Source organism: Gekko japonicus, unplaced genomic scaffold (assembly GCF_001447785.1).
Source record: "Gekko japonicus isolate JY-2015 unplaced genomic scaffold, Gekko_japonicus_V1.1 scaffold632, whole genome shotgun sequence".
In the NCBI taxonomy this organism is placed as follows: domain Eukaryota; kingdom Metazoa; phylum Chordata; class Lepidosauria; order Squamata; family Gekkonidae; genus Gekko; species Gekko japonicus.
Genome location: NW_015172025.1, coordinates 517,140 through 536,062, shown reverse-complemented (window position 1 = coordinate 536,062; position 18,923 = coordinate 517,140). Strand labels below are relative to the sequence as shown.

The 18,923-nt window shown below is 50.2% G+C and overlaps 1 protein-coding gene across 2 annotated transcripts in view; it reads right to left on the bottom strand.

Annotated features, from left to right (window-relative positions):
• Nucleotides 1-1,623: 1,623 nt before the first annotated feature.
• The window catches only part of DAPK3 (death-associated protein kinase 3), a 17,558-nt gene continuing 258 nt past the window's right edge, over nt 1,624-18,923 (bottom strand). Inside the window, exons 1-9 of one of the 2 annotated variants that reach the window (XM_015420543.1) lie at nt 18,662-18,712; nt 17,773-17,914; nt 13,661-14,021; nt 10,845-10,974; nt 10,545-10,593; nt 9,364-9,390; nt 8,400-8,552; nt 5,168-5,213; nt 1,624-3,905 (exon numbers count right to left, since the gene is read on the bottom strand). In XM_015420543.1, the coding sequence (XP_015276029.1) occupies nt 3,363-3,905; nt 5,168-5,213; nt 8,400-8,552; nt 9,364-9,390; nt 10,545-10,593; nt 10,845-10,974; nt 13,661-14,021; nt 17,773-17,834 (1,371 nt within the window). In that variant the 5' untranslated portion in view covers nt 17,835-17,914; nt 18,662-18,712 and the 3' untranslated portion in view covers nt 1,624-3,362. Of the gene's footprint in view, nt 3,906-5,167; nt 5,214-8,399; nt 8,553-9,363; nt 9,391-10,544; nt 10,594-10,844; nt 10,975-13,660; nt 14,022-17,772; nt 17,915-18,661; nt 18,713-18,923 lie in introns of those variants that run through there. The other variant, XM_015420542.1, reaches the window with a different exon arrangement.

Sequence of the window (18,923 nt, the reverse complement as noted above, 5' to 3'; positions counted from 1 at the left end):
GAGGGGGGGAGGGAGGGGGTGGCCGGCAGCTGTCGGGCTTGGGGGTGGACTGGAGCCGATATGAAAATAATGGTCGCCCCGCCAGAAATTCCTTTGCCCCACAAGCCCCCGAATCCTGGCTACGGGCCTGCTTCAGGTTAAAACCCCACTCATATCCCCCTGCTTCAGATGGGAAGGCCGAGGCTGAGAGAGACAGAGCTTGCGTTAAGGCTCCCAAGTGAATTGGAAGCAGAAGCAAGATTCAAACCGAGGCCTCCCTCGGGACAGAGCCCAGTTGAGCCACCACACCAGCGCTTTTGCTTCACCCAGCGGCATCACAGTTTAAGTCAAGCTTAAGGCAAGAGGTTACTCAGAACAAAGCAGGCAGCGAATCTTCCAAAACCCTTCCCCACAGAGGGGTAAATTTACAGTCTTCGATGTCCTTCCACAAGGAAGACCCAGACGCTCGCTAAGTTGGGCAGCCACAGTCTCCCCACGGATGGTTCTCAATTGCCTCACTTTCCCTTATGCTGCAGTCTAAGGAGATGGGAGTGGAAGCAGGGGCTGCTCTTAAGGGCCTTGACGGAGGACGTCTGTATGATTCTTGCTAAAACGGGGTGATCGGCAGCTGCCACCAACCTTCCTGCTCTTTCACACTGAGGCCTGGAGGCCCAAATGCAAACAGCAACTGAGCCCAGGCCGACAACGCAAGCATTTGCGCGGTGCAAAGTTCACTGCAGCTGGCTCCAGGAAAGGGAAAAAGAAAGTCGTTGCAAGGATTCTCTCCCCCCCCCCCTGTGGGTCGAGGCTAAGAAGAAGGGGGAAGGAGGCTTTCCCTCCCCAGAGACAGCAGGGTGCAACCCTCTGCCCAAAAGGCCATTTGTCAAAAGTGGGGTCGATCAAGCGGTGTAGTGATCAGAACTGGAAGAAGAGGGAGGGCTTTGTTTAAGAGGAAAACGGCGGGACAGCAGCCTGGTGGATTAGACCTGGGATGTCCGTCTCTGGGTTCCAGCCTGAGAACACACTGTGGTTCTCTGGGTAAGGGACACAGTTCAGCAACAGAGCGCACACACACACAATCTCAAGGCTCACACCCCCCCACACCCCCGTCTCCGGTTAAAGGATCTGAGATGTTACAAAAGACCCCAAGACCTTCGGCATGCTGCAGGTCAGAGGAGGCAATCGTGGGCTGGATGGACAGGCAGTGTAAGGCAGAGGCATCTAACCTGAGAGTCAACAACAGGCCCTGGGGCAGAAGGCAGACAGACAAAAGGGAAGCGCGAGAATCGACAAGGCAGCAGAGGCGGAAGATAAGCTTCCAGTGAATGCGAAACGGAGTAGCGGTTTGTTTGCAACCTCGGCGATAAAGATCAGAGTGTCAGGTTGACAACTCTGGCTCGGGAATTTCCTGGAGATTTGGGGGTGAAGCCCAAAGGAGGTGGGGTTTGGGAGGGGCCTCAGCGGGGCGCAAGGCCACAGAGCTGCCGTTGCTTCCAGGGGAACTGATCTCTCTCATCTGGAGGCTGGCAACCCTAGAAGGGAAGCCGAGCACAGAGACCTTTCCTGGTCGCACCTCAGCCCAGAAAAGCGAGGTTTCCTGCAAGGAGGACCCCGCTGAAAGAGAACCTGGTTTTGTCGGGGGGGGGGGGGGGGGGCTTGACTCTGTCACTGCAAACACAACTGGGGCCTTATGGCACTTGAGGAACTCTAAAATGCCAGGGGCAGACGTCTCTCGGGTTAGGATGTGGGGCTGCAGGCTGCTAGGACCAGCCAAAGTCCTGCATGACCGGGGGGAAAAGAGATGGTTTCTCAAAGCTGCATGGCAGAGTGATTCAGAACAGGGCGTCCCGTTGCACAGAGAGAGAGACAGACAGAGACGGAAAGAGAGAGAGTGCACACACACACAACCTTGGATTGTAGGACAATCCCGTCGACACAGGGGTCTCAAAAAGGACCCTGCAAAAACGCAGCCACCACTGGAGCTAGTTTCCCCCACCAGTAACACCAGTTTAGACCACATCCATCCCTGCTTTCCACCCCCTCCTTCTGGATTCAGAGCCTCTCTTTTCACCCTGAAGCAGAAACAGGAGGAACGTGAAAACACCCTCCAGACGGCACATCGGAAACCCTAAAGCTGTCAGCAGAGGGAGGTGGGACCCTGCAGGCCTCGTCCCACCTGGGATTCATTCCCTCTTTCATCCTGGGGGTTCACCTGTCAAGTCACGAAGGATTTCAGACCAGAGCCCAGTGGAGTTCCCTCACCTACCCACCCACCTGAATGCATACCTGCGCTACCCCACAAGTTCTGGGGAAAGCACAAACCCAGGCGTTACAAGGCAAGAACAAGCCAAACCCACTCCCCAAGCCCCTTCGATCTAGCCCTAAAGCTAAAATAAAACAACTGACACACAAAGGGGCTGATTTCACTCTACTACCTCTGCAGTGGTATGCACTTGCTGGATTCCCCCAACCAGGGATTGTGGGAGCGCTCACCCATGGCACTTAAGAAAGGAACTGTACCACGAGGGCATGATCCAAAATAATTCTACGTGGGACTTTTTCAACTGAACGATAAAACGTGGTTGACATTAAGAGAAAAATAGGGGGGGGTATCCTTAGCTAGGCTGGGCCACGTCTCCTGTTATCACCCCAGGGCTTACTTGATACAGCCCACAGTCCTAGGCAGACCCTTAGGAATGTGGAATGAACCTCTGGAACCCAGACAACAGCATGAGGCATGCTGCGCCGAAGGTCTCGGGGTCTCCGACAAGTGAGGCCAGCCCTCCGTGGCACATTCTCTGCATGAGGACATGGGTAGGCCAACATGGGCAGCAGCTCAAAGGTGAGGAGAAAGGCTATGCCAGGAAGATGCCTCCAGACACACACCCCTTGGATCCTCAGCCGCCAAACAGATCTCATGTTCTCAGTCATTTCCGACATGGTCGCTTCTTTGAAGATCCACAAGCAAAGCTGGCAAAAGAACTTCAGAGTTGCAACCGGCATTCGGGATTGCTTCGGCAAGAAAGGACTCAGAAGGGGGCTGCATCAGCCAGGAAAAGAAAAAAAGGTGCCCTTCCCAAGCTGAAACCAGGTGGAAATCTGCAGGAGATACTTAAAAAATAATAATAATAATAATAAGCGCACAGTTTGCCAAAGACTACAAGTCCCAAGCTGCACTGTACCCCGACGGGAGCACTGCGTGATGGGCTGTGTAGTCTTGGAAGCAGCCACACTGGTGATTAAATAAAGAGGATTGGGTTAGCTGCCCTTCGCAGCCCTGGGGTCGGTAAACTCAACCGGGGAAGGGGGAGCACGACCCCAAAGAACAAAGCTGGGCAAGATCCACACATCCGCGCAGCGCCAACCCTGTGCCAGGAACTGCGTTAGCGGATCCCGCAGTCGTCTTCTCCACCCTGCAGCTTCTCCAGCTCGACAGCACGCACCAGATCTTGCACGAATTTCATCTCCGAAGCCACTTGCTTGGCCAAGGCCTCGTAGCGATTCTCGAGCTTCCGGTAACGCCTCTTCAAGCCATTGGCTGCCAAGGAGGCGCTCTTGGCCTCCTCCTGGGCTTGCCGCTTGAGGGCCTCCGTCTTCTGCATGTCCTGCCGGATCTGCCGAAGGTCCTGCCCGATGGCCTCGTTCTCCTCTTTATACCACAACTCCTTCTCCTCGTAGATGGAGCGCAGGGCCTCGATGTCCTCCCGGAAGGACTTCTTGCTCCGCTGCAGCTCACGCAGGCTCTCCTCGGCGGCCGCCACCTCCTCCATGACCTTGGAGAAGCGCTCGAAGTTGACGTAGGTGTTGTTGGGCGGCATGCTCGAGTGGGACTTGATGGTGTACTCCTTGAGCCGCGTAGTCTTGAGGCGCCGCCGCTCCGGCTTCTTGCTGTTTTCTTCGTTGCGGACGTTCCGCCTCTTGATCACCTGCAAGGGAGTTGGAGGCAAGGAGGGAGAAGAACCTTAGGGAAAAAAGCTTAGGGAGGAAAAACCACCATGGACTGTGTTCTCGCCCACCCCTGCCCCATTTCTTCATCTCAATGGATTTCAAACCATGCCCTGGGCACCTAGGGGGCTTTGCTGGGGAAGCTGTCAAGGTCCTTCAACGAGAAAGTCAGAGAGCATGGAGAAGCTCCCCTGAAAGGAGGCTGTCTCTCCAATTCCCGATCTTCTACTGCACTGTGAGGACACAAGAGGGCCGTGTTTCTGGACAAACTCCCAGGTCACATGGGGCAGGTTGCACCCTGCATGAACTGAAGGTGCGCCCCAGAACATTCTTTGGGATCTCCCAGAATGCACCTGGGTCCTTTGGCCAATGGGCAGAATTTCCTCTGAAGGTAGGAAGTCTGGAAAACATTGCTGCAGAACCAGAGGGATCATTTATAGGTTACTCATACCTTATTGTCCCCAAGACCAGCTATCCGGGAGGAGACAAGGGGAACGGCTACAGAACCAGAAGAAAGAGGGTACATGACGGAAAGTCATGCAGCCCTCTTCGAACTACCCCAATTTACAATAAACAGAGGAAGTAACAACATGAGAAGAGCCTGCTAATCCATCTAGTCCAGCATCCCGTTTCACAAAGTAGCCGACCACTAGCCCAAGAGGGCCAAGAAACAGGGCACAGAAGCCAAGGCCTTTTCCTGATGTTGGCCTCCTAGAACTGGTATCCAGAGCTTTTCCGCCTCTGTGTACGCAGGCTCCCTATACTTAACATAGCTAGTAGCCACTGGTGGACCTCTCCTCCTCCATGGATCGGACATCAACCTTTTAAAGCCACCTACCTGGCAGTGAACTTCGCAATTGAATTACTCACTGAGTAAAAGTATTTTCTTTTGTTTGTCCCATACCTACTGCCCATCAACTTCACTGGGTGCAACCGAGTTCTAGTATTACAGGAGAGGAAAACGCTCTCTCTGCGCTTTGTCCACCTTGTGCACCATTTTATAAACCTCTACCATGTCCGTCCGTCCCCACCCAGCAAAGAAGGCTGATGGGTTTAAATTCTGACTCTTGCAGGGGATCCCAGGAAAATCACTGCCAAGGTAGACCCAATGACCCAGGCAAGAGCTCCAGGAATACGCCCCACCCCACCCAGGTGGCAACACCGTCTAGCCCAGGAGCCTGTGCAAATGGCAAGAAGTCGAGCTGTTCACGCCAGCATTCCAAGTTACTTTTTTTTTTTGTACCTTAATCCACGGGTGCTCCAGACTTTGCTCAATCGTCATTCGTTTCCTGCAACAAAACAAGCAGCGTCTGTCAGTCCTAATTAATCAAACCCTTCCTGGGGAAGAGGAAGGGCCCACCGGAAAAAGGGCATGATGCCTGGGGCACTTAACCTATGCGAGCCCCACGGGAATAAACATGAGCTGCAAGAGAGCAGGACGGCACCTGTTCTTTGCGAAGCGGCTGACACAGGTTAAGTCCCCCATGGACTGAAGGCCATGGGAGCCACCCTAGGATGCATTGGAAATATGTGTGTTGCAAGGTGTAAATTCGGTCATTATAGGGTTAATGTGTTTGCCTCGTGTGCTGTCGTTTAGACTGACCTGGAAGGGAACCTGGCACAAAGCCAGTGGAAAGAAAGCCCAGGAAACTGGAGCCTATTTACTAACAATCATTGGTTAATGCATTCAGATGATTTCCTTCTAGGGTCAAGAAGAAAGAAGAATCTCCATTACCAACTGTGTGGTCAGTCTGTCTGTTGTACCCGTAACAGCAAAGATGTAGTCTTAAATGTTTGTTATTTTGTAGATTTCCCGTGTACCCTTCCCTTTAGAAATAAAGATTTTTACACAGAAAGAAAATGCCTCCTCTCCAGGGAACAAAGATCCATTGCAAACTCTGAATATCTAACTATTTTAACCAAATTTTCCAACAGGATGAACCGGCTCCTGGTGACCTTGAGGGGCAGAAACCGCCATGGCGAACCTTCTATAGGACTTTGATTCATTCAAGGCCCAGCACACTACATGCTTCAGAAGGTACCTGTGTTGATCTGCAGCTAGAACAGCTACATTTGGGCCCAGTGGCATCTTAGAGACCAAGAAGAGTTTCAGGGTAGAAGCTTTCGAGAGCCAAAGTCTGATGAAGGGAGCTTTGACTCTTGAAAGTTGGTCTCAAAAGGGCTACAAGAAGAGGAAGAAGAGGAGGAGGAGGAGGAGGAGGAGGAGGAGGAAGGATTTATACCCCGCCCTTCACTACCCAAAGGAGTCTCAGAGCGGCTTACAATCTCCTTTCCCTTCCCCTCCCCACAACAGACACCTTGTGAGGTAGGTGGGGCTGAGAGAGCTCTTTTGAGGACTGCTCCTGAGAGAACAGCTCTGAGAGAACTTGCGACTGGCCCAAGATCACGGCAGCAGCTGCAAACCTACTTTTGATTTATTGACATTCACTACAGAAATCTCATGCTCAGAGTTCTGAGCCTAGGGCCCAGGGGGAAACATGAAATGGCTGGGCATTGCAAGCTTTTGTACAAAAATTGCTTTATGTGCTGGTTAAGAACATGAGAAGGCTGAGGGCTATGTGTTTGTCTACAAAACTATAGTCTTCCTCAGTGGTCAGTATCAGCTACTATCTGGGAAGTCTAAGTTCAAAATCCCCAAAGGAAATGTGCTGGGTGAACTTGGTCTGGACATACACTCTCAGTTTAATCCCCCTCACTGGCTTGTTGTTATTCCTAATCTAAATAGTTCACATTATTTTCTTACTGAGCAAGACTGGATCATGAGGGGGAGGGAACCCAGTTGCACCCAGGAGAGCCACAGCACAAGACCACCAAAACACACACACTGTAGCAAGGCACACAAAAGCTCATACCTTGGATAAAACTTTGTTGGTCTTAAAGGTGCTTTGTATTTCTCCCATGCAATTGAGGCAGCCAAGCAAAGCAAGCTCTTCCTCCCTCTGGGGAGGAGCCTCAGACAATGGAAGGGAAGACAGGCTTGCCTTTCTCTTCTGTGTGATTGAGGCAGCCTGGCCCGGAAGCAAGCTCTGGCTCATTCCCTCCCTCCCCCTGGAAGGGGGAAGGGGGGGAGCCTCAGCCAGTGCAGGGAACAGAAGCTTGCCTATCTATCTCTCCTGAGTGATTGAGAGAGTCTGGCAAAGCAAACTACAATAATGCAGCAGCAGCAGAACTGGAAGAAGCAGCAGGAGACAGCCAGTTCCACTGTGAGCCTCATAGAAGCCCACCAGGGGCCTCATCTGGTCCCCGGGCCACATGTTTGACACCCCTGCCTTAGACTGTCTTTTGTTGCATTGTCCTCTAACTCTGTAACCCTAGTCCTCTCTGCAACTTCTTTATGGTTGGAAGCTGCCTCACGGCTCAGCAAGAAATGTGGACTATTAATCAATAAATAATATTGTCATGTTAAAGGACAGCTGCAATTTAAACAGAACTGGGGGGAAAGGGGGGGGAAACAAGCTTTCTAAGGACATACTGGTAAATCAGTACCCAAAAGACGGATTTGCACAGAACAGGGATTTACCTGGAAACCCACACATTACAAATGTGTTTGTAGCATGTAAATTTGTTTGTGCCATAACATTAAACAGTGACTTCAGAATTATAACCCTGCACTTTCTCTTCACAGAAGTCTCAAATTTATGTTATTTGTGTTCTAGCAGATGAGGCCAGTAAGGGTCCAGGATACTTTTGGATTCTGAGTTCCAGTTTGCATCCCTTCTTTGGAGCTTGAACAGGAAGGGGAAGCACTGGCTTCTGAGAACACCTCCTATTTTGGTTCATCCTGAACGTCCACCCTGTCCACAGTCCTATGGAACACAGATGCATGTATTCTTATCACGATTTCCCCACTAGCAGGTCCAAGATATTGCCTGCCTTACGGTTCCTCTAGATCTGTCAGACCAACACAGCGATTACGATCTACATCAAACCTCAGCTATGTTTCACATCTTCTCTCCAGTCCTGGAAAGGGTTTTTAAAAAATCCCAGAGCACAACAGAAGAAGAAGAAAAGAAAGAGGAAGAGACTGGATGTATACCCCGCCCTTCAATACCCGAAGGAGTCTCAGAGCGGCTGACTATCCCTTTCCCTTCCCCTCCCCACAACAGACACCCTGGGAGGTAGGTGGGACTGAGAGAGCTCTCTCGAGAACTGCCCTTGAGAGAACAGCTCTGAAAGAACTTATGACTGACCCAAGGTAACACCAGCAGCTGCATGTGGAGGAGTGGGGAATCAAACCCAGTTCTCCCAGATTAGAGTCCACGCTCCTAACCACTACACCATTCTGGCTGCACGGTTTTGATCTGAAAGCTCGCCTGTGCAAGAGTTCAGCTGAAGGCTATGCCAGAGTTCAACTGCCCCGATGGACCCTGGCACCCCAAAATCTGCTAACGCTCCATACTGACTGTTCCTCCCCTCTCTATCCTCCCCCTCCCTGATCCACATGAGTCACCTACTTGGGATCTTTGACCAGCAGGCGCCGAATGAAGTCCTTGGCGAGCTCGCTGGTGTTGCTGAAGTACTCTTCGTCGAAGTCGTAGTTGACAGCAGAGATGTTGGTCAAAGTCTCCTGCTTCGTTTCGCCCAGGAAGGGGGAGGCCCCACTCAAACTGCGGGTCGAGGAGAAAAGAAGACGTCATGGCTGGCGCCCCGTTGCTCTCCTAACCGCAGTGGCAAAGCCACCACCTTGCTAAGACTAACAAGCCACTCCTCACAAGCTTTGTGATCCACTGTTCATGGTAAAATCACTGCCCTGGGTAAAGCCCCTTGGCCAATGTTCCCCCTAAGCTGAGTTAGTGTGAGCTAGCTCACAGTTTTTTAGCTTCCAGCTCACACATTTTGTCTTCGCTCAGGAAGGGATGGCTCCATGTATGCAGCAGCCAAATGGCTCACTCACAACTTTAATGCCAGGAGCTCACAACAATAGAATTTTTGCCCACAAGACTCTACAGCTTAGAGGGAGCCTTGCCCTCGGCAGGCAGTATTTTAGCACTTTATACCCTCTTCCCTTTCCTCTACCTGTGGGCAAAGGCTACATGGAAAGATAAGGCCAGAGGGTTTTTGTAACCAAGACAGGAAACCCTAACGGCACAATAAGCAGCATGGGGCACGGCCCAGGAAGAAACCGTCTTGTCAATACTCCACTGGAACAAGAGCCTCACAAAACACTGTTTTCTTTGGGAGCATTGAGCATGCAGGGAGATGGGGGGACTGTATCCTAACACTACCGTCAGTGACTGCAACACTTGTGCAGTGCGCTGCAGGAAGGCAGGATACAACCCTTGCTCTTGGCACCTGACCTCGCCCACACAAAGGTACCAGGTGGGGGGGAAAGCTCAAAAGAAACCCTTCCTTCCCAGCCCCCTGCGCAGTATGGAAACATCACTTTAAGCAATTGGGTGTCTTTATAATCAGACTCACAGGATGTACGTGATGACCCCGATGCTCCTACAAAAGGGGGAAAAAGAGGAAAAATTAGGAAGCCTCGGGCACACATTAAGTTGTAAGCCACCACCTTGCACAGGCCAAGAAACTCCTCTAGCACACTGCGGCATATGTTTGTTTATTTCATTAGGCTTCTATACCGCCCTCCCCTCAAGCAGGCACAGGCCGGTGCACAACAAAATCCATAAAAAAACATATAAATGTAATACACAATCTAAAATCTCAATCCATAAAACCGAACATCTGCACAACGCCATAATATAAATTCCTGACCCCCTCAATTTACATTAGCATGGGGGAAAGGGAATGAAAAGCAGTTAAAAGTTGGCTAGATGTTAAAACTGCTAAGAACCATTAAAATGGTAAAGGTAAAGGTTCCCTTGCTCGAAAGCCAGTCGAGTCCGACTCTAGGGTTGCGGTGCTCATCTCCGTTTCAAAGCCGAAGAGCCAGCGCTGTCCGAAGACGTCTCCGTGGTCATGTGGCTGGCATGACTAAACACCAAGGCGCACGGAACGCTGTTACCTTCCCACCGAAGTGGTACCTATTTATCTACTTGCAATTTCTTGCTTTCGAACTGCTAGGTTGGCAGGAGCTGGGCCCAGAGACAGGAGCTCACTCCATCATGCGGCACCCGGGTCTCAAACTGCCTGCAGTTCAGCGTCTTAACCACTTGAGCCACCGCAGCTCCTGCTAAGAACCATTAATGACCATTAAACCCGTTGCTGTATGCCCGGCGGGACTGCCTTGCAGGCTCTGTAGCACTGGAACAGATCCCACAGCAGGGCCCTGATGTTAGTAGGCAGTGCATTTCCACCACGTCAGACACTCTTTGGGCCCAGGATTTCCAGTAGGTGTCGGTCTCCTGAGCATAATGTTGAATTGTGGCTGCTCTCCATGCTCTTGCATCAGGGAGGGCCTCAAGTGGCAGAGTGTCTGCATCGCACACAGAAAGCCCCTGGTTCAATCCCCAGTGTTTCCAGTTACAGGAATCATCTCTGCCTGAGGACCTGGAGAGCCCCCACCTGGCGGGAGCAGTCAAGTTGCTGAGCTAGATGGGCCCACAATGGCCCGGCGAAATAGAAGGCAGCTTCATACATTCGCCCACTTACAACTTAACACCACCTTCCGGTTTATACTCAAAACTGATTTCACTCACCACATGTCAGCCTCCAAACCCAGCGGTTCGTAGTTCACAATTTCTGGAGCTTTGGGGAGAAATTCAGGGTGGGAGGGAATATTGCATTAACAAAAAAGCTTGCATTAACAAAATGCAAGAAAATCTCGCATTAACAAAAGAAGCTCGCCCAAATATGGAGGAGAAAGAACTGTTGAGATGATCATTTCAAAACTGCAAACTTACTGCAGTTCAACAAAGGCAGGAGAAAACACCCTCCCCCTTCCCATCCCATTTGCTGTTGAGGGCATAATTCCAAAACATCCCTTCTTCTGCACGTACCCACAAATTCTGGGGTGCCGAAAATGTTTTTGAACTCGTTCCCTGCTTCAATCTTGTGAGCAATCCCAAAGTCAATCAGCTTGATCCGAGGGTTGGGGACATTTTTGTCCAGCAGCATGATGTTTTCAGGCTAGCGGGGTAAGTAAAAATAATAATAAAATAGAGGTATTCAGCCAGCTGCCAACCATTCAGGCTCTAACTCCCTTTATGGAAGATGGAAAGTGTTGTCAAGTCATAGCTGATTTATGGTGAGCCCTGGTGGGCTTTCAAGGCAAGAGACATTCAGAGGTGTGCAGAACAAAACCCAATAGCCATGTTCACCTGCTATTATCAGAAACATTCACATCCAATTGGACAAACTCAGTTCTGGAAAAAATACAATCAATTGGCATCCCCCTTGACTCCCTGCTTCTGTCAGGTGAATCCCTAATTTTCAGGTCCTTGAGGAAGAGAATGTGCGATACTGAAAAGCAAACTCTCTGTTCTGGACTCACCCCTTCCCCTCTGAAGTTTAACATAATCCCGAGAAATGGGTTTATAGCTGATTATTTTTCACAGCTCACCGCTCCATCACTAAGATGAGCTTTTACGTGAGCACATTTTGATGCCCTACCATCCAAGGTCCTTTACGGTAGATTTACCAATACCCCCTACCTTGAAAGGACCTGCCCATGTAACAGCAGGAACCCAGAATCGATTGCTCACATCCTGCCCAGCTGTGAATTTTATAACAGGATTCGGGATGTTCTAATCAGCCCCCCTCCCGCACAATAAGCACAATCTACCTGAAGAGAGACTTATACCTTTCCTTTTATCAGATCTTCGCCCTCACATTACCTTCTCTGTAGCACGAACACAAGGTCAAAGCCCTGGCGGGTTGACTGTTTTATATTCACATACTTATATTTTTTATATGCACCTTAAAATGTGATCCATCTTGTATTTTAACTACGCCAATAAAGGTTGACTGACTGACTGACACTCAGAGGTGGCTTGCCACTGCCTGTCTCTGCATCATGACCCTGGTATTCCTTGGCGATCTCTCACCCGAATACTAGCCACGGCTGACCCCGCTTAGCTTCCAAGATCTGGTAAGGCTGGGCTAGCCTGGGCTACATCCTTAGGGGGAGGAGGCAACGAAAGGGGGGGGGGAGGTTGATAGAAATGGGTACAATTATGCTTAAAGTGGAGGACCTCCTCCTGGTAGGAGAACAGCCTTATGGAAAAGTAGGTTCTGCCAAGCTTTCCTGTAATCTTGGGGGGAGCCAAGCACCCAAAGTAACCGGTAGACGAATGCAAGGATTAAGACGCACAATTCGCATCACTCAGAGACAACCTGCATAACATGACTATTCGGCTGCCCAGATTTGAGGGGCGGGCAACGTTTGCACACCCCCTATCCCACCGTTCCACCAGTAAACAGACATGGAGAGCTGGCTTTCTATTTTGAGAAACATGCAAATTCTTCAGGTACAAACGTTTGGCCTAGATCACCAAGACAGTTCAATCTGAGGAACCCTTTCTTTAAACACGCTGGGCAAGGGGGAGGATGCATGTCCTACTCCTGAATCCTGCACAGACACGGCAGAGCAGGCTTGCTCAACTTTTTCCTTGAGGTATTTGCTGCCCATCCTAAAGTAGACTGCAACATGCAATATCAATACACTGGTGGCGGGAGGGGGAGGCTTACAGTTTCCATTCGTTTTCTAGGAAACTATCAAGCGCCCCCAGATCAGTGACCAGCCTTTATCTGAGGATCATTTTCCATCTGTCCCCACTGTTGGAAATGAGGCATTCTGCAGAATACCCTCCCTGGAGTTATAAATTTGAGGCCACCCCTTTTAAAAGGTTAAGAAGACAGAAATCTTATCTTCCTTGAATTCCTTTGGTATTCAAGCATGGCGATAACTCTGCTGTCTGGAGTATTCTCCCTTCTCATACTGTATCTTTTGAGGATTTTATTACAGCGCGTGTTGGATTCTTGTTTCCTAGCAGCCTTGGGGGTCATACTGAGATATGCGTATTCTGCTTCTATACATTTTTAGTAGATTAAATACAAATTTGGGGACTGTCTAGTTTAGAAAGGAAAGACTATGGGAGTATATGCTAAGAGGCTGATAAAATTATGGGGTGGAGGAAGGAGACAGAGGGAACTTCCTCTCCCATAATACTGGAACACCAGGGCACCCAACAAAGTCAATGGGCGATAGGTACAGGTCAGACAAAAGGAAATACTTCTTTACTCAATGTGTAATTAAAATGTGGAATCCCTGCCAATGGAACAAATGTTGGCCACAAGCACAGATTGCTTTCAATTGGGTAAGGCAGAGTCACGGAGACAGAAGAAGATGATATTGGAGCCTTAGAGTGGCTATCTCCTTTCCCTTCCTCTCCCCACCACAGACATCCTGTGAGGTAGGTGGGGCTGAGAGAGCTCTTTGGAGGACTGCTCCTGAGAGAACAGCTCTGAGAGAACTTGTGACTGACCCAAGGACACACCAGGATGTGGAGGAGTGGGGAATCAAACCCGGTTCTCCCAGATTAGAGTCCACGCTGTTAACCACTACACCAAACTGAGGTCTATCACTGGCTACTAGCCACAGTGACCAAAGAGAGCCTCTATAGACACAGTAAACCTCTGAAGCCCAGTGCTTTGAAGTAACAGAATTCCTTAGCCTCTGTGCCCTGGTTTTTGGCTGTCCAGAGGAACTGGTCTAGATGGACCACTGGTCTGATCCAGCGGGGCTCCTCTTATGCCCTAAACAAAGGTGTAATAGCCTAGATAAAACATGTTCAGGGTGCCTTTGGGATCTCACCTTGAGGTCAAAGTGGGCGATGCGTTTGGAATGCAGGTAATAAACCCCGTCCAAGATCTGCTTGAGGAACTGCGTGGCTTCTTCCTCCGTCAGCGACTCTTTCTCGGCCAGGAAGTCGAAGAGCTCCCCTCCCGAGACCAGCTCCAGGATCAGCACCACGTCGGTCTTGTTCTCAAAGATGTCGTGGAGGGTGATGATATTGGTGTGCTGGATCTCCCGCAGGATGTTCACCTCTCGCTCGATCTCTTCCCGGCTCACCCCGCGGCGGCTGGAGGACAGGCGGCGCTTCTTAATGAACTTGGCAGCGTATTCCAGCCCGCTCTTCTTCTCCCGGCACTTCCGCACAATCGCAAACTGGCCGCTGGGGAGAAGGAAGAGAGGCGGAGCGTGAAAACAGCGTCTCATGGTGTTTCGCTTAGCTTCCCACTGTGTACCTCCAAGTACAGGTTCACAATCAGGTGGACTATCAACTTGGTGTGTGGGTGTTGTTTTTTTTAGAAGGGAGACAGATTCTCAAGAAAGGTAAATGTCACGGTCTGTGCTTGGTCATGTGTGCACACGTGCACACACACACGCACGCACACACACTGAGGACAAAGAGTTAAAAGTCCAGGAGCACCTTTAAGACCAAAAAACCTTATTGCAGCATATGCTTTCGAGAAACACAGCTCTCTTCTTCTCACCGTAAGTAACTTTTTTCCCACCATAGAGAACAATGGAGGGGATAGGGGCAACCTGTTTGGGGGCCCGTAGAATTGGACCCCCTGGTCCAATGTTCTTCAAACTTGGTTGGTATCTTGGGGAGAGGCTCCAGCAGCTACCCTGTGAGTTTGGAGCCTCTCCCTCAAACCCCATCCCCTCCAGCCCCCAGAATATACCCTATGTTTTCGCCATTGACTTCAATGGGCCATAGGATATAATGGGGCCAAATTGCCGCCGAAATTCGGCGGTAATTCGGCAGCAAGCCAATTCAGATTAGAGAATCTGAATCGGCTGGCAGCAGCCTGAAAGGGGTCTGAATGGGCCATTTTTGGGGGTGCATTCGGTTCAGACAAACCGAATGTACATCCCTAGTACAACAACAGGGGGAAACGTCGACTTCTGGTCTAGACCAATGAGGGTGAAATCAATCCAGTATCCCACTTCACACAATAGCCAGGCAGATGCCCCAGAGCCTGGAAACCAAAACCTCTCTACACAATAAGTGTTCACAGGGATACTGCCTCTGAACATGGAGGCTCCATTTTAGTCATTACAGCAGCAAAAGGCAGACCTTTACTCCATGGCCCAGCTGAGAGGAATCAACTTGTCCTGGGCTTCCTCCAGTCTGTGGCCTTCCTAATCCGTAGCTCAGAGACCAGCTCCTCATTGTGTGCAAAAGGAGGGGAAAGAAAATACCTCCTGCAGCTGCTTTGAAAACTGGAAGGATTTTTCCTGGTTCGTTATTTACATTTCCCAACGGTGACATCATGCCAAGCGAGCCACTGCCTTCCTATATAAGGGCGCCAGGAGACGATGAGCAAAGGCAGCCGGGCAGGTTTTAGTTCTGTCGCCCGTCAACAAAACCGGCCGGGGATAATCTCTGAAACCCGCCTGCCCAGTCTGAGTCACGTGCGGGTCTGTTCCCACCCCACGGACACAAGGCTTTGTGATCTGCCTCCAAGGGAAGTGGGGGAGAAACAGATGCAGAGGTTTATCATTCATATTTTTTCCAGCCCCGATCGCTTTGTGACTCCCAGTGGGGCTCACTGTGAAGCAAACATGCCTTGGATGTCTCCAGATTCAGACTCCTCTGAGTCACTTACGGAACTCCCTGCCACAAGATGTGGTGAGGGCTGTTGGCTTTAATGGGGATTGAAGGGCACGTCTACTGACAGCTGTTTGCCATAACAGCTCAGCAGAGACCCCATGCCCAAAGGCAGTCTACCTCCGAGTACCAATTGCTAGGGAAACAAGCCACTGCCTTCCTGTGTTTATTACTATTTTATTGATTTACTTCATTTAAATTCTGCCTTTCCCCCCCACTGGAGACCCGAAGTGGCTTACTATCATTTCCTGTGGATGCTTTAGGTCATACAATGCAGAGCGTTGGACTGGATGGCCTTTACGCCCCTTCCAACATTTTAATTCTATGATTCCTCTCCTCCATTTCATCCTCACAACAACCCTGTGAGGTGGTTTAAGTTGTTTGTGTGACTGGCCTAAGATCAACCAGCGAGCTACCACGGCAGAGGGAAATTCGAACTTGGAGCCTCTCGGATCCTAGTCTGACCACTGTACCACACTGGCTCCCTACTAGAACCACCGTATTGAGAGGGAGTTTCTCTCTGAAAACTAGAGGCCCTGTTTATAAGGCACTGCCAGAAGCTGGATGCAGGTGGACCTTAAGGTATGAGGAAGTAGCTCTTGGGATGTCCTTTGGAGTAAGGCAGTGTAACCAGCAGTACATTATCAAAGAATCATAGAATGTTCAAGTTGGAAGGGACCTTGCAGGTCATCTAGTCCAACCCCCTGCACTATGCAGGAGCAGAGCCAAAAGACAGCCCTACATACCTACATAATACCCGGAAGATGGTTGTCCAGCCTCCTCTTGAAAACGTCCAGCGAAGGAGTACCCACCACCTCCCAAGCCAGACTGTTCCACTGCTCAACCACTCTGACAGTTAGGAAGTTTCTCCTGATATTTAGCCGGTAACGACTCCCTTGCATATTCCACCCATTAGATCTAGTCTTGCAATCCCGAGCAAGAGAGAATAGATCCGCTCCATCTTCTACACGACATTAATTGCAAAGAGAACAAAGTTTGAGTCCAGGGGCACCTTTAAGACCAACAAAGTTTAATTCACGGTATAAGCTTTTGGGTGCATGCACACTTTCTCAGATACCTGAGATAAGTATGCATGCACCCAAAAGCTTATACCGTGAATTAAACTTTGTTGGACCCTGGACTCCAACTCTGTTCTGCTACTTCAGGCCAACACGGCTACCCCACCTTGATTAATTGCAAGGGTTTTTGTTTGTTTTTTGCACAATTTTTTATTATTATTCAGGATATAACAACACGTTCAATACTATATATCATTTTCGTATACATCCTTTCTTTTCCCCCTCCCCCCCACAGTCTTGGCTTCCCGCAATGCTTAACATCCCCAGAACACAGCATTCGGCAATGTGGAGCTATTAGGATAAAGCCTAGGACTCTGACACACACACACACCCCAATGCGCGGCTTACAACATGGATAACACACGTAAAATAAAATACACTGAGCCTAAATTTACAATCACAGTTTGGGATTGCAACACATACATATTTCTGAGCATAAGGGAAAAAAACAATTTCTCTTAGCACACTCGAGGGACAGCCACTGCCGGGACAGGAAATACGAATCATGCCCTAGCCTTCAAATCTTGCATCACGAAAGCCATAATGTTGCAGGCGCCAAAGCAACCTTTTGTTTTTGGAGAAACACAAGCATGAAATCAGAGCAGCTTTACTTCATTTGCTACCCACCCCTAAATTCACAGGGATTTCATTAGCCAATATACTATGCAATCAGGCCAGCGTGTTCAAATTGGTGAACTTCGCTCCTCCTTCAGTCTCCCATCGGTTCCTGTACCGAAGCATTCCTGCCAACAAAGCTTATTCTGTGCCCCTACTTGCCTGTGAAAGATGCCTCTAAACTTAAGCTGCCCTTTCACTCCCCCTGCAGAAGCTACATGCAGCTGGTGAACATTCCGTTGCTGGCCGCTTCCCCCAAGCCCTTTCACAGTCCTCACAGGAAACACTTTCTAGAGCCTTGCCAGCATTAACAGAGCAGTAAAGGGGGCACAGAATAATCTGGAGTTTGGGAGCAGGCTTTTACTCCACCCCCCACCCCCAAGATAGCCAGTATGACACGGTAACTAGGGCATCAGCATGACTCAGGTTCAAGTTTCCAGTCAGCCATTAACCTTGAGCCAGTCAGTTCCTCAGCCTAAACTACCTCACAGGGTTGTTGAAGGAAAAACAGAGGAAGAGAAAGCCCTGAGCTCATGAGATGAGCGGGCAAATAAAAACCTCATTAAATGGTGTATGCGGACGAAGTGCACAAAGTGGTCCACTTGGCTCACCTTCCCAGCTCTTCCTCCATCTCGTAATGGTCTTCCACATTTTCCTGGCGGAAGGTGGACATGGTGCCTAAACAGGAAAGGGCTTAATCTGCCCCCTCAGTTTCCTCAGGCCCTTGAGCTGGATCGATGACAGAAACCAATGCTAGAAAACAGATACGGGACAGTTCAGAAATCCAGTCCCCCAACCCAAGTTTTTTTTTAAATTCTGGTGGAACTCTTCATATTCCACCTTTCCTGGCCTTCCCAAATCCCAGAGAGCCATATTTACATACCTCCAAAGAACTAGAAAACCCCACTCCTTCTTCCCTGTGGCAGCTGCCCCCATTTACATTCCATCACCCCAAGGCCTCCCCACTCCGTTACCAAACCCCTCCTTTCCCACTCCTTACACAGCCTCCCCAAATTCCCTTCCATAACCCCACATGCCTCCCTGTAGGGGGGCGCCTCCACCTTCCCTGCCCTTCTCATCTCCAAAGCTCCACAAGAAACCCCATCTTTCTTGCCTCCCACCCCACGACCCGCAGCCTTGGAAACAACCTCCATTTTACCCCAGGGACCCTGCCCATCAGAGCCCCCCCAAGCCCATCCTATACAAAACCTCCCTTAACTTCACACTCCAAAGACTCAGGTGCCACAGGACACAGAACTGATCCCAAATCCCAAGCTGCGCCCCACTGAACTCTGCAACCTCCTTTCAGCCCCCCCCCAATACCTTCACAGCCCCAATTTCCTCTCACTCCTCTAGCCTCACACAGATCTTTCTACCTCCACAAATCCTTCCTGGCAGCCATCCCCTAACTCAGCTTAGAGGGAACACCAGTGCCTGCCAGTGTTCCCTCTAAGCTGAGTCAGTGTGAGCTAGCTCACAGTTTTTTAGCCACCGTCTCACCCATTTTTGTCTTTGCTCAGGAAGGAGGGCCCTAGAGCCAACCGGTTTAGGCGGCAGCCAGATCGCCTGGCTCACCACTGTAATGCCAGGAGCTCCCAAAGTAGAAGTTTTGCTCACAGGACTCCACACCTTAGAGGGAGCACCGGTGCCTGCCCCCCCTCTCTAAGCCCCCCCCTGAACCCTCAGCCCTCTCAACACCCCTGAAGCCCCCCCATCCCTCCCACACCCTGGCAGAAGACCCACCCCCAGAACCCCAAACCTC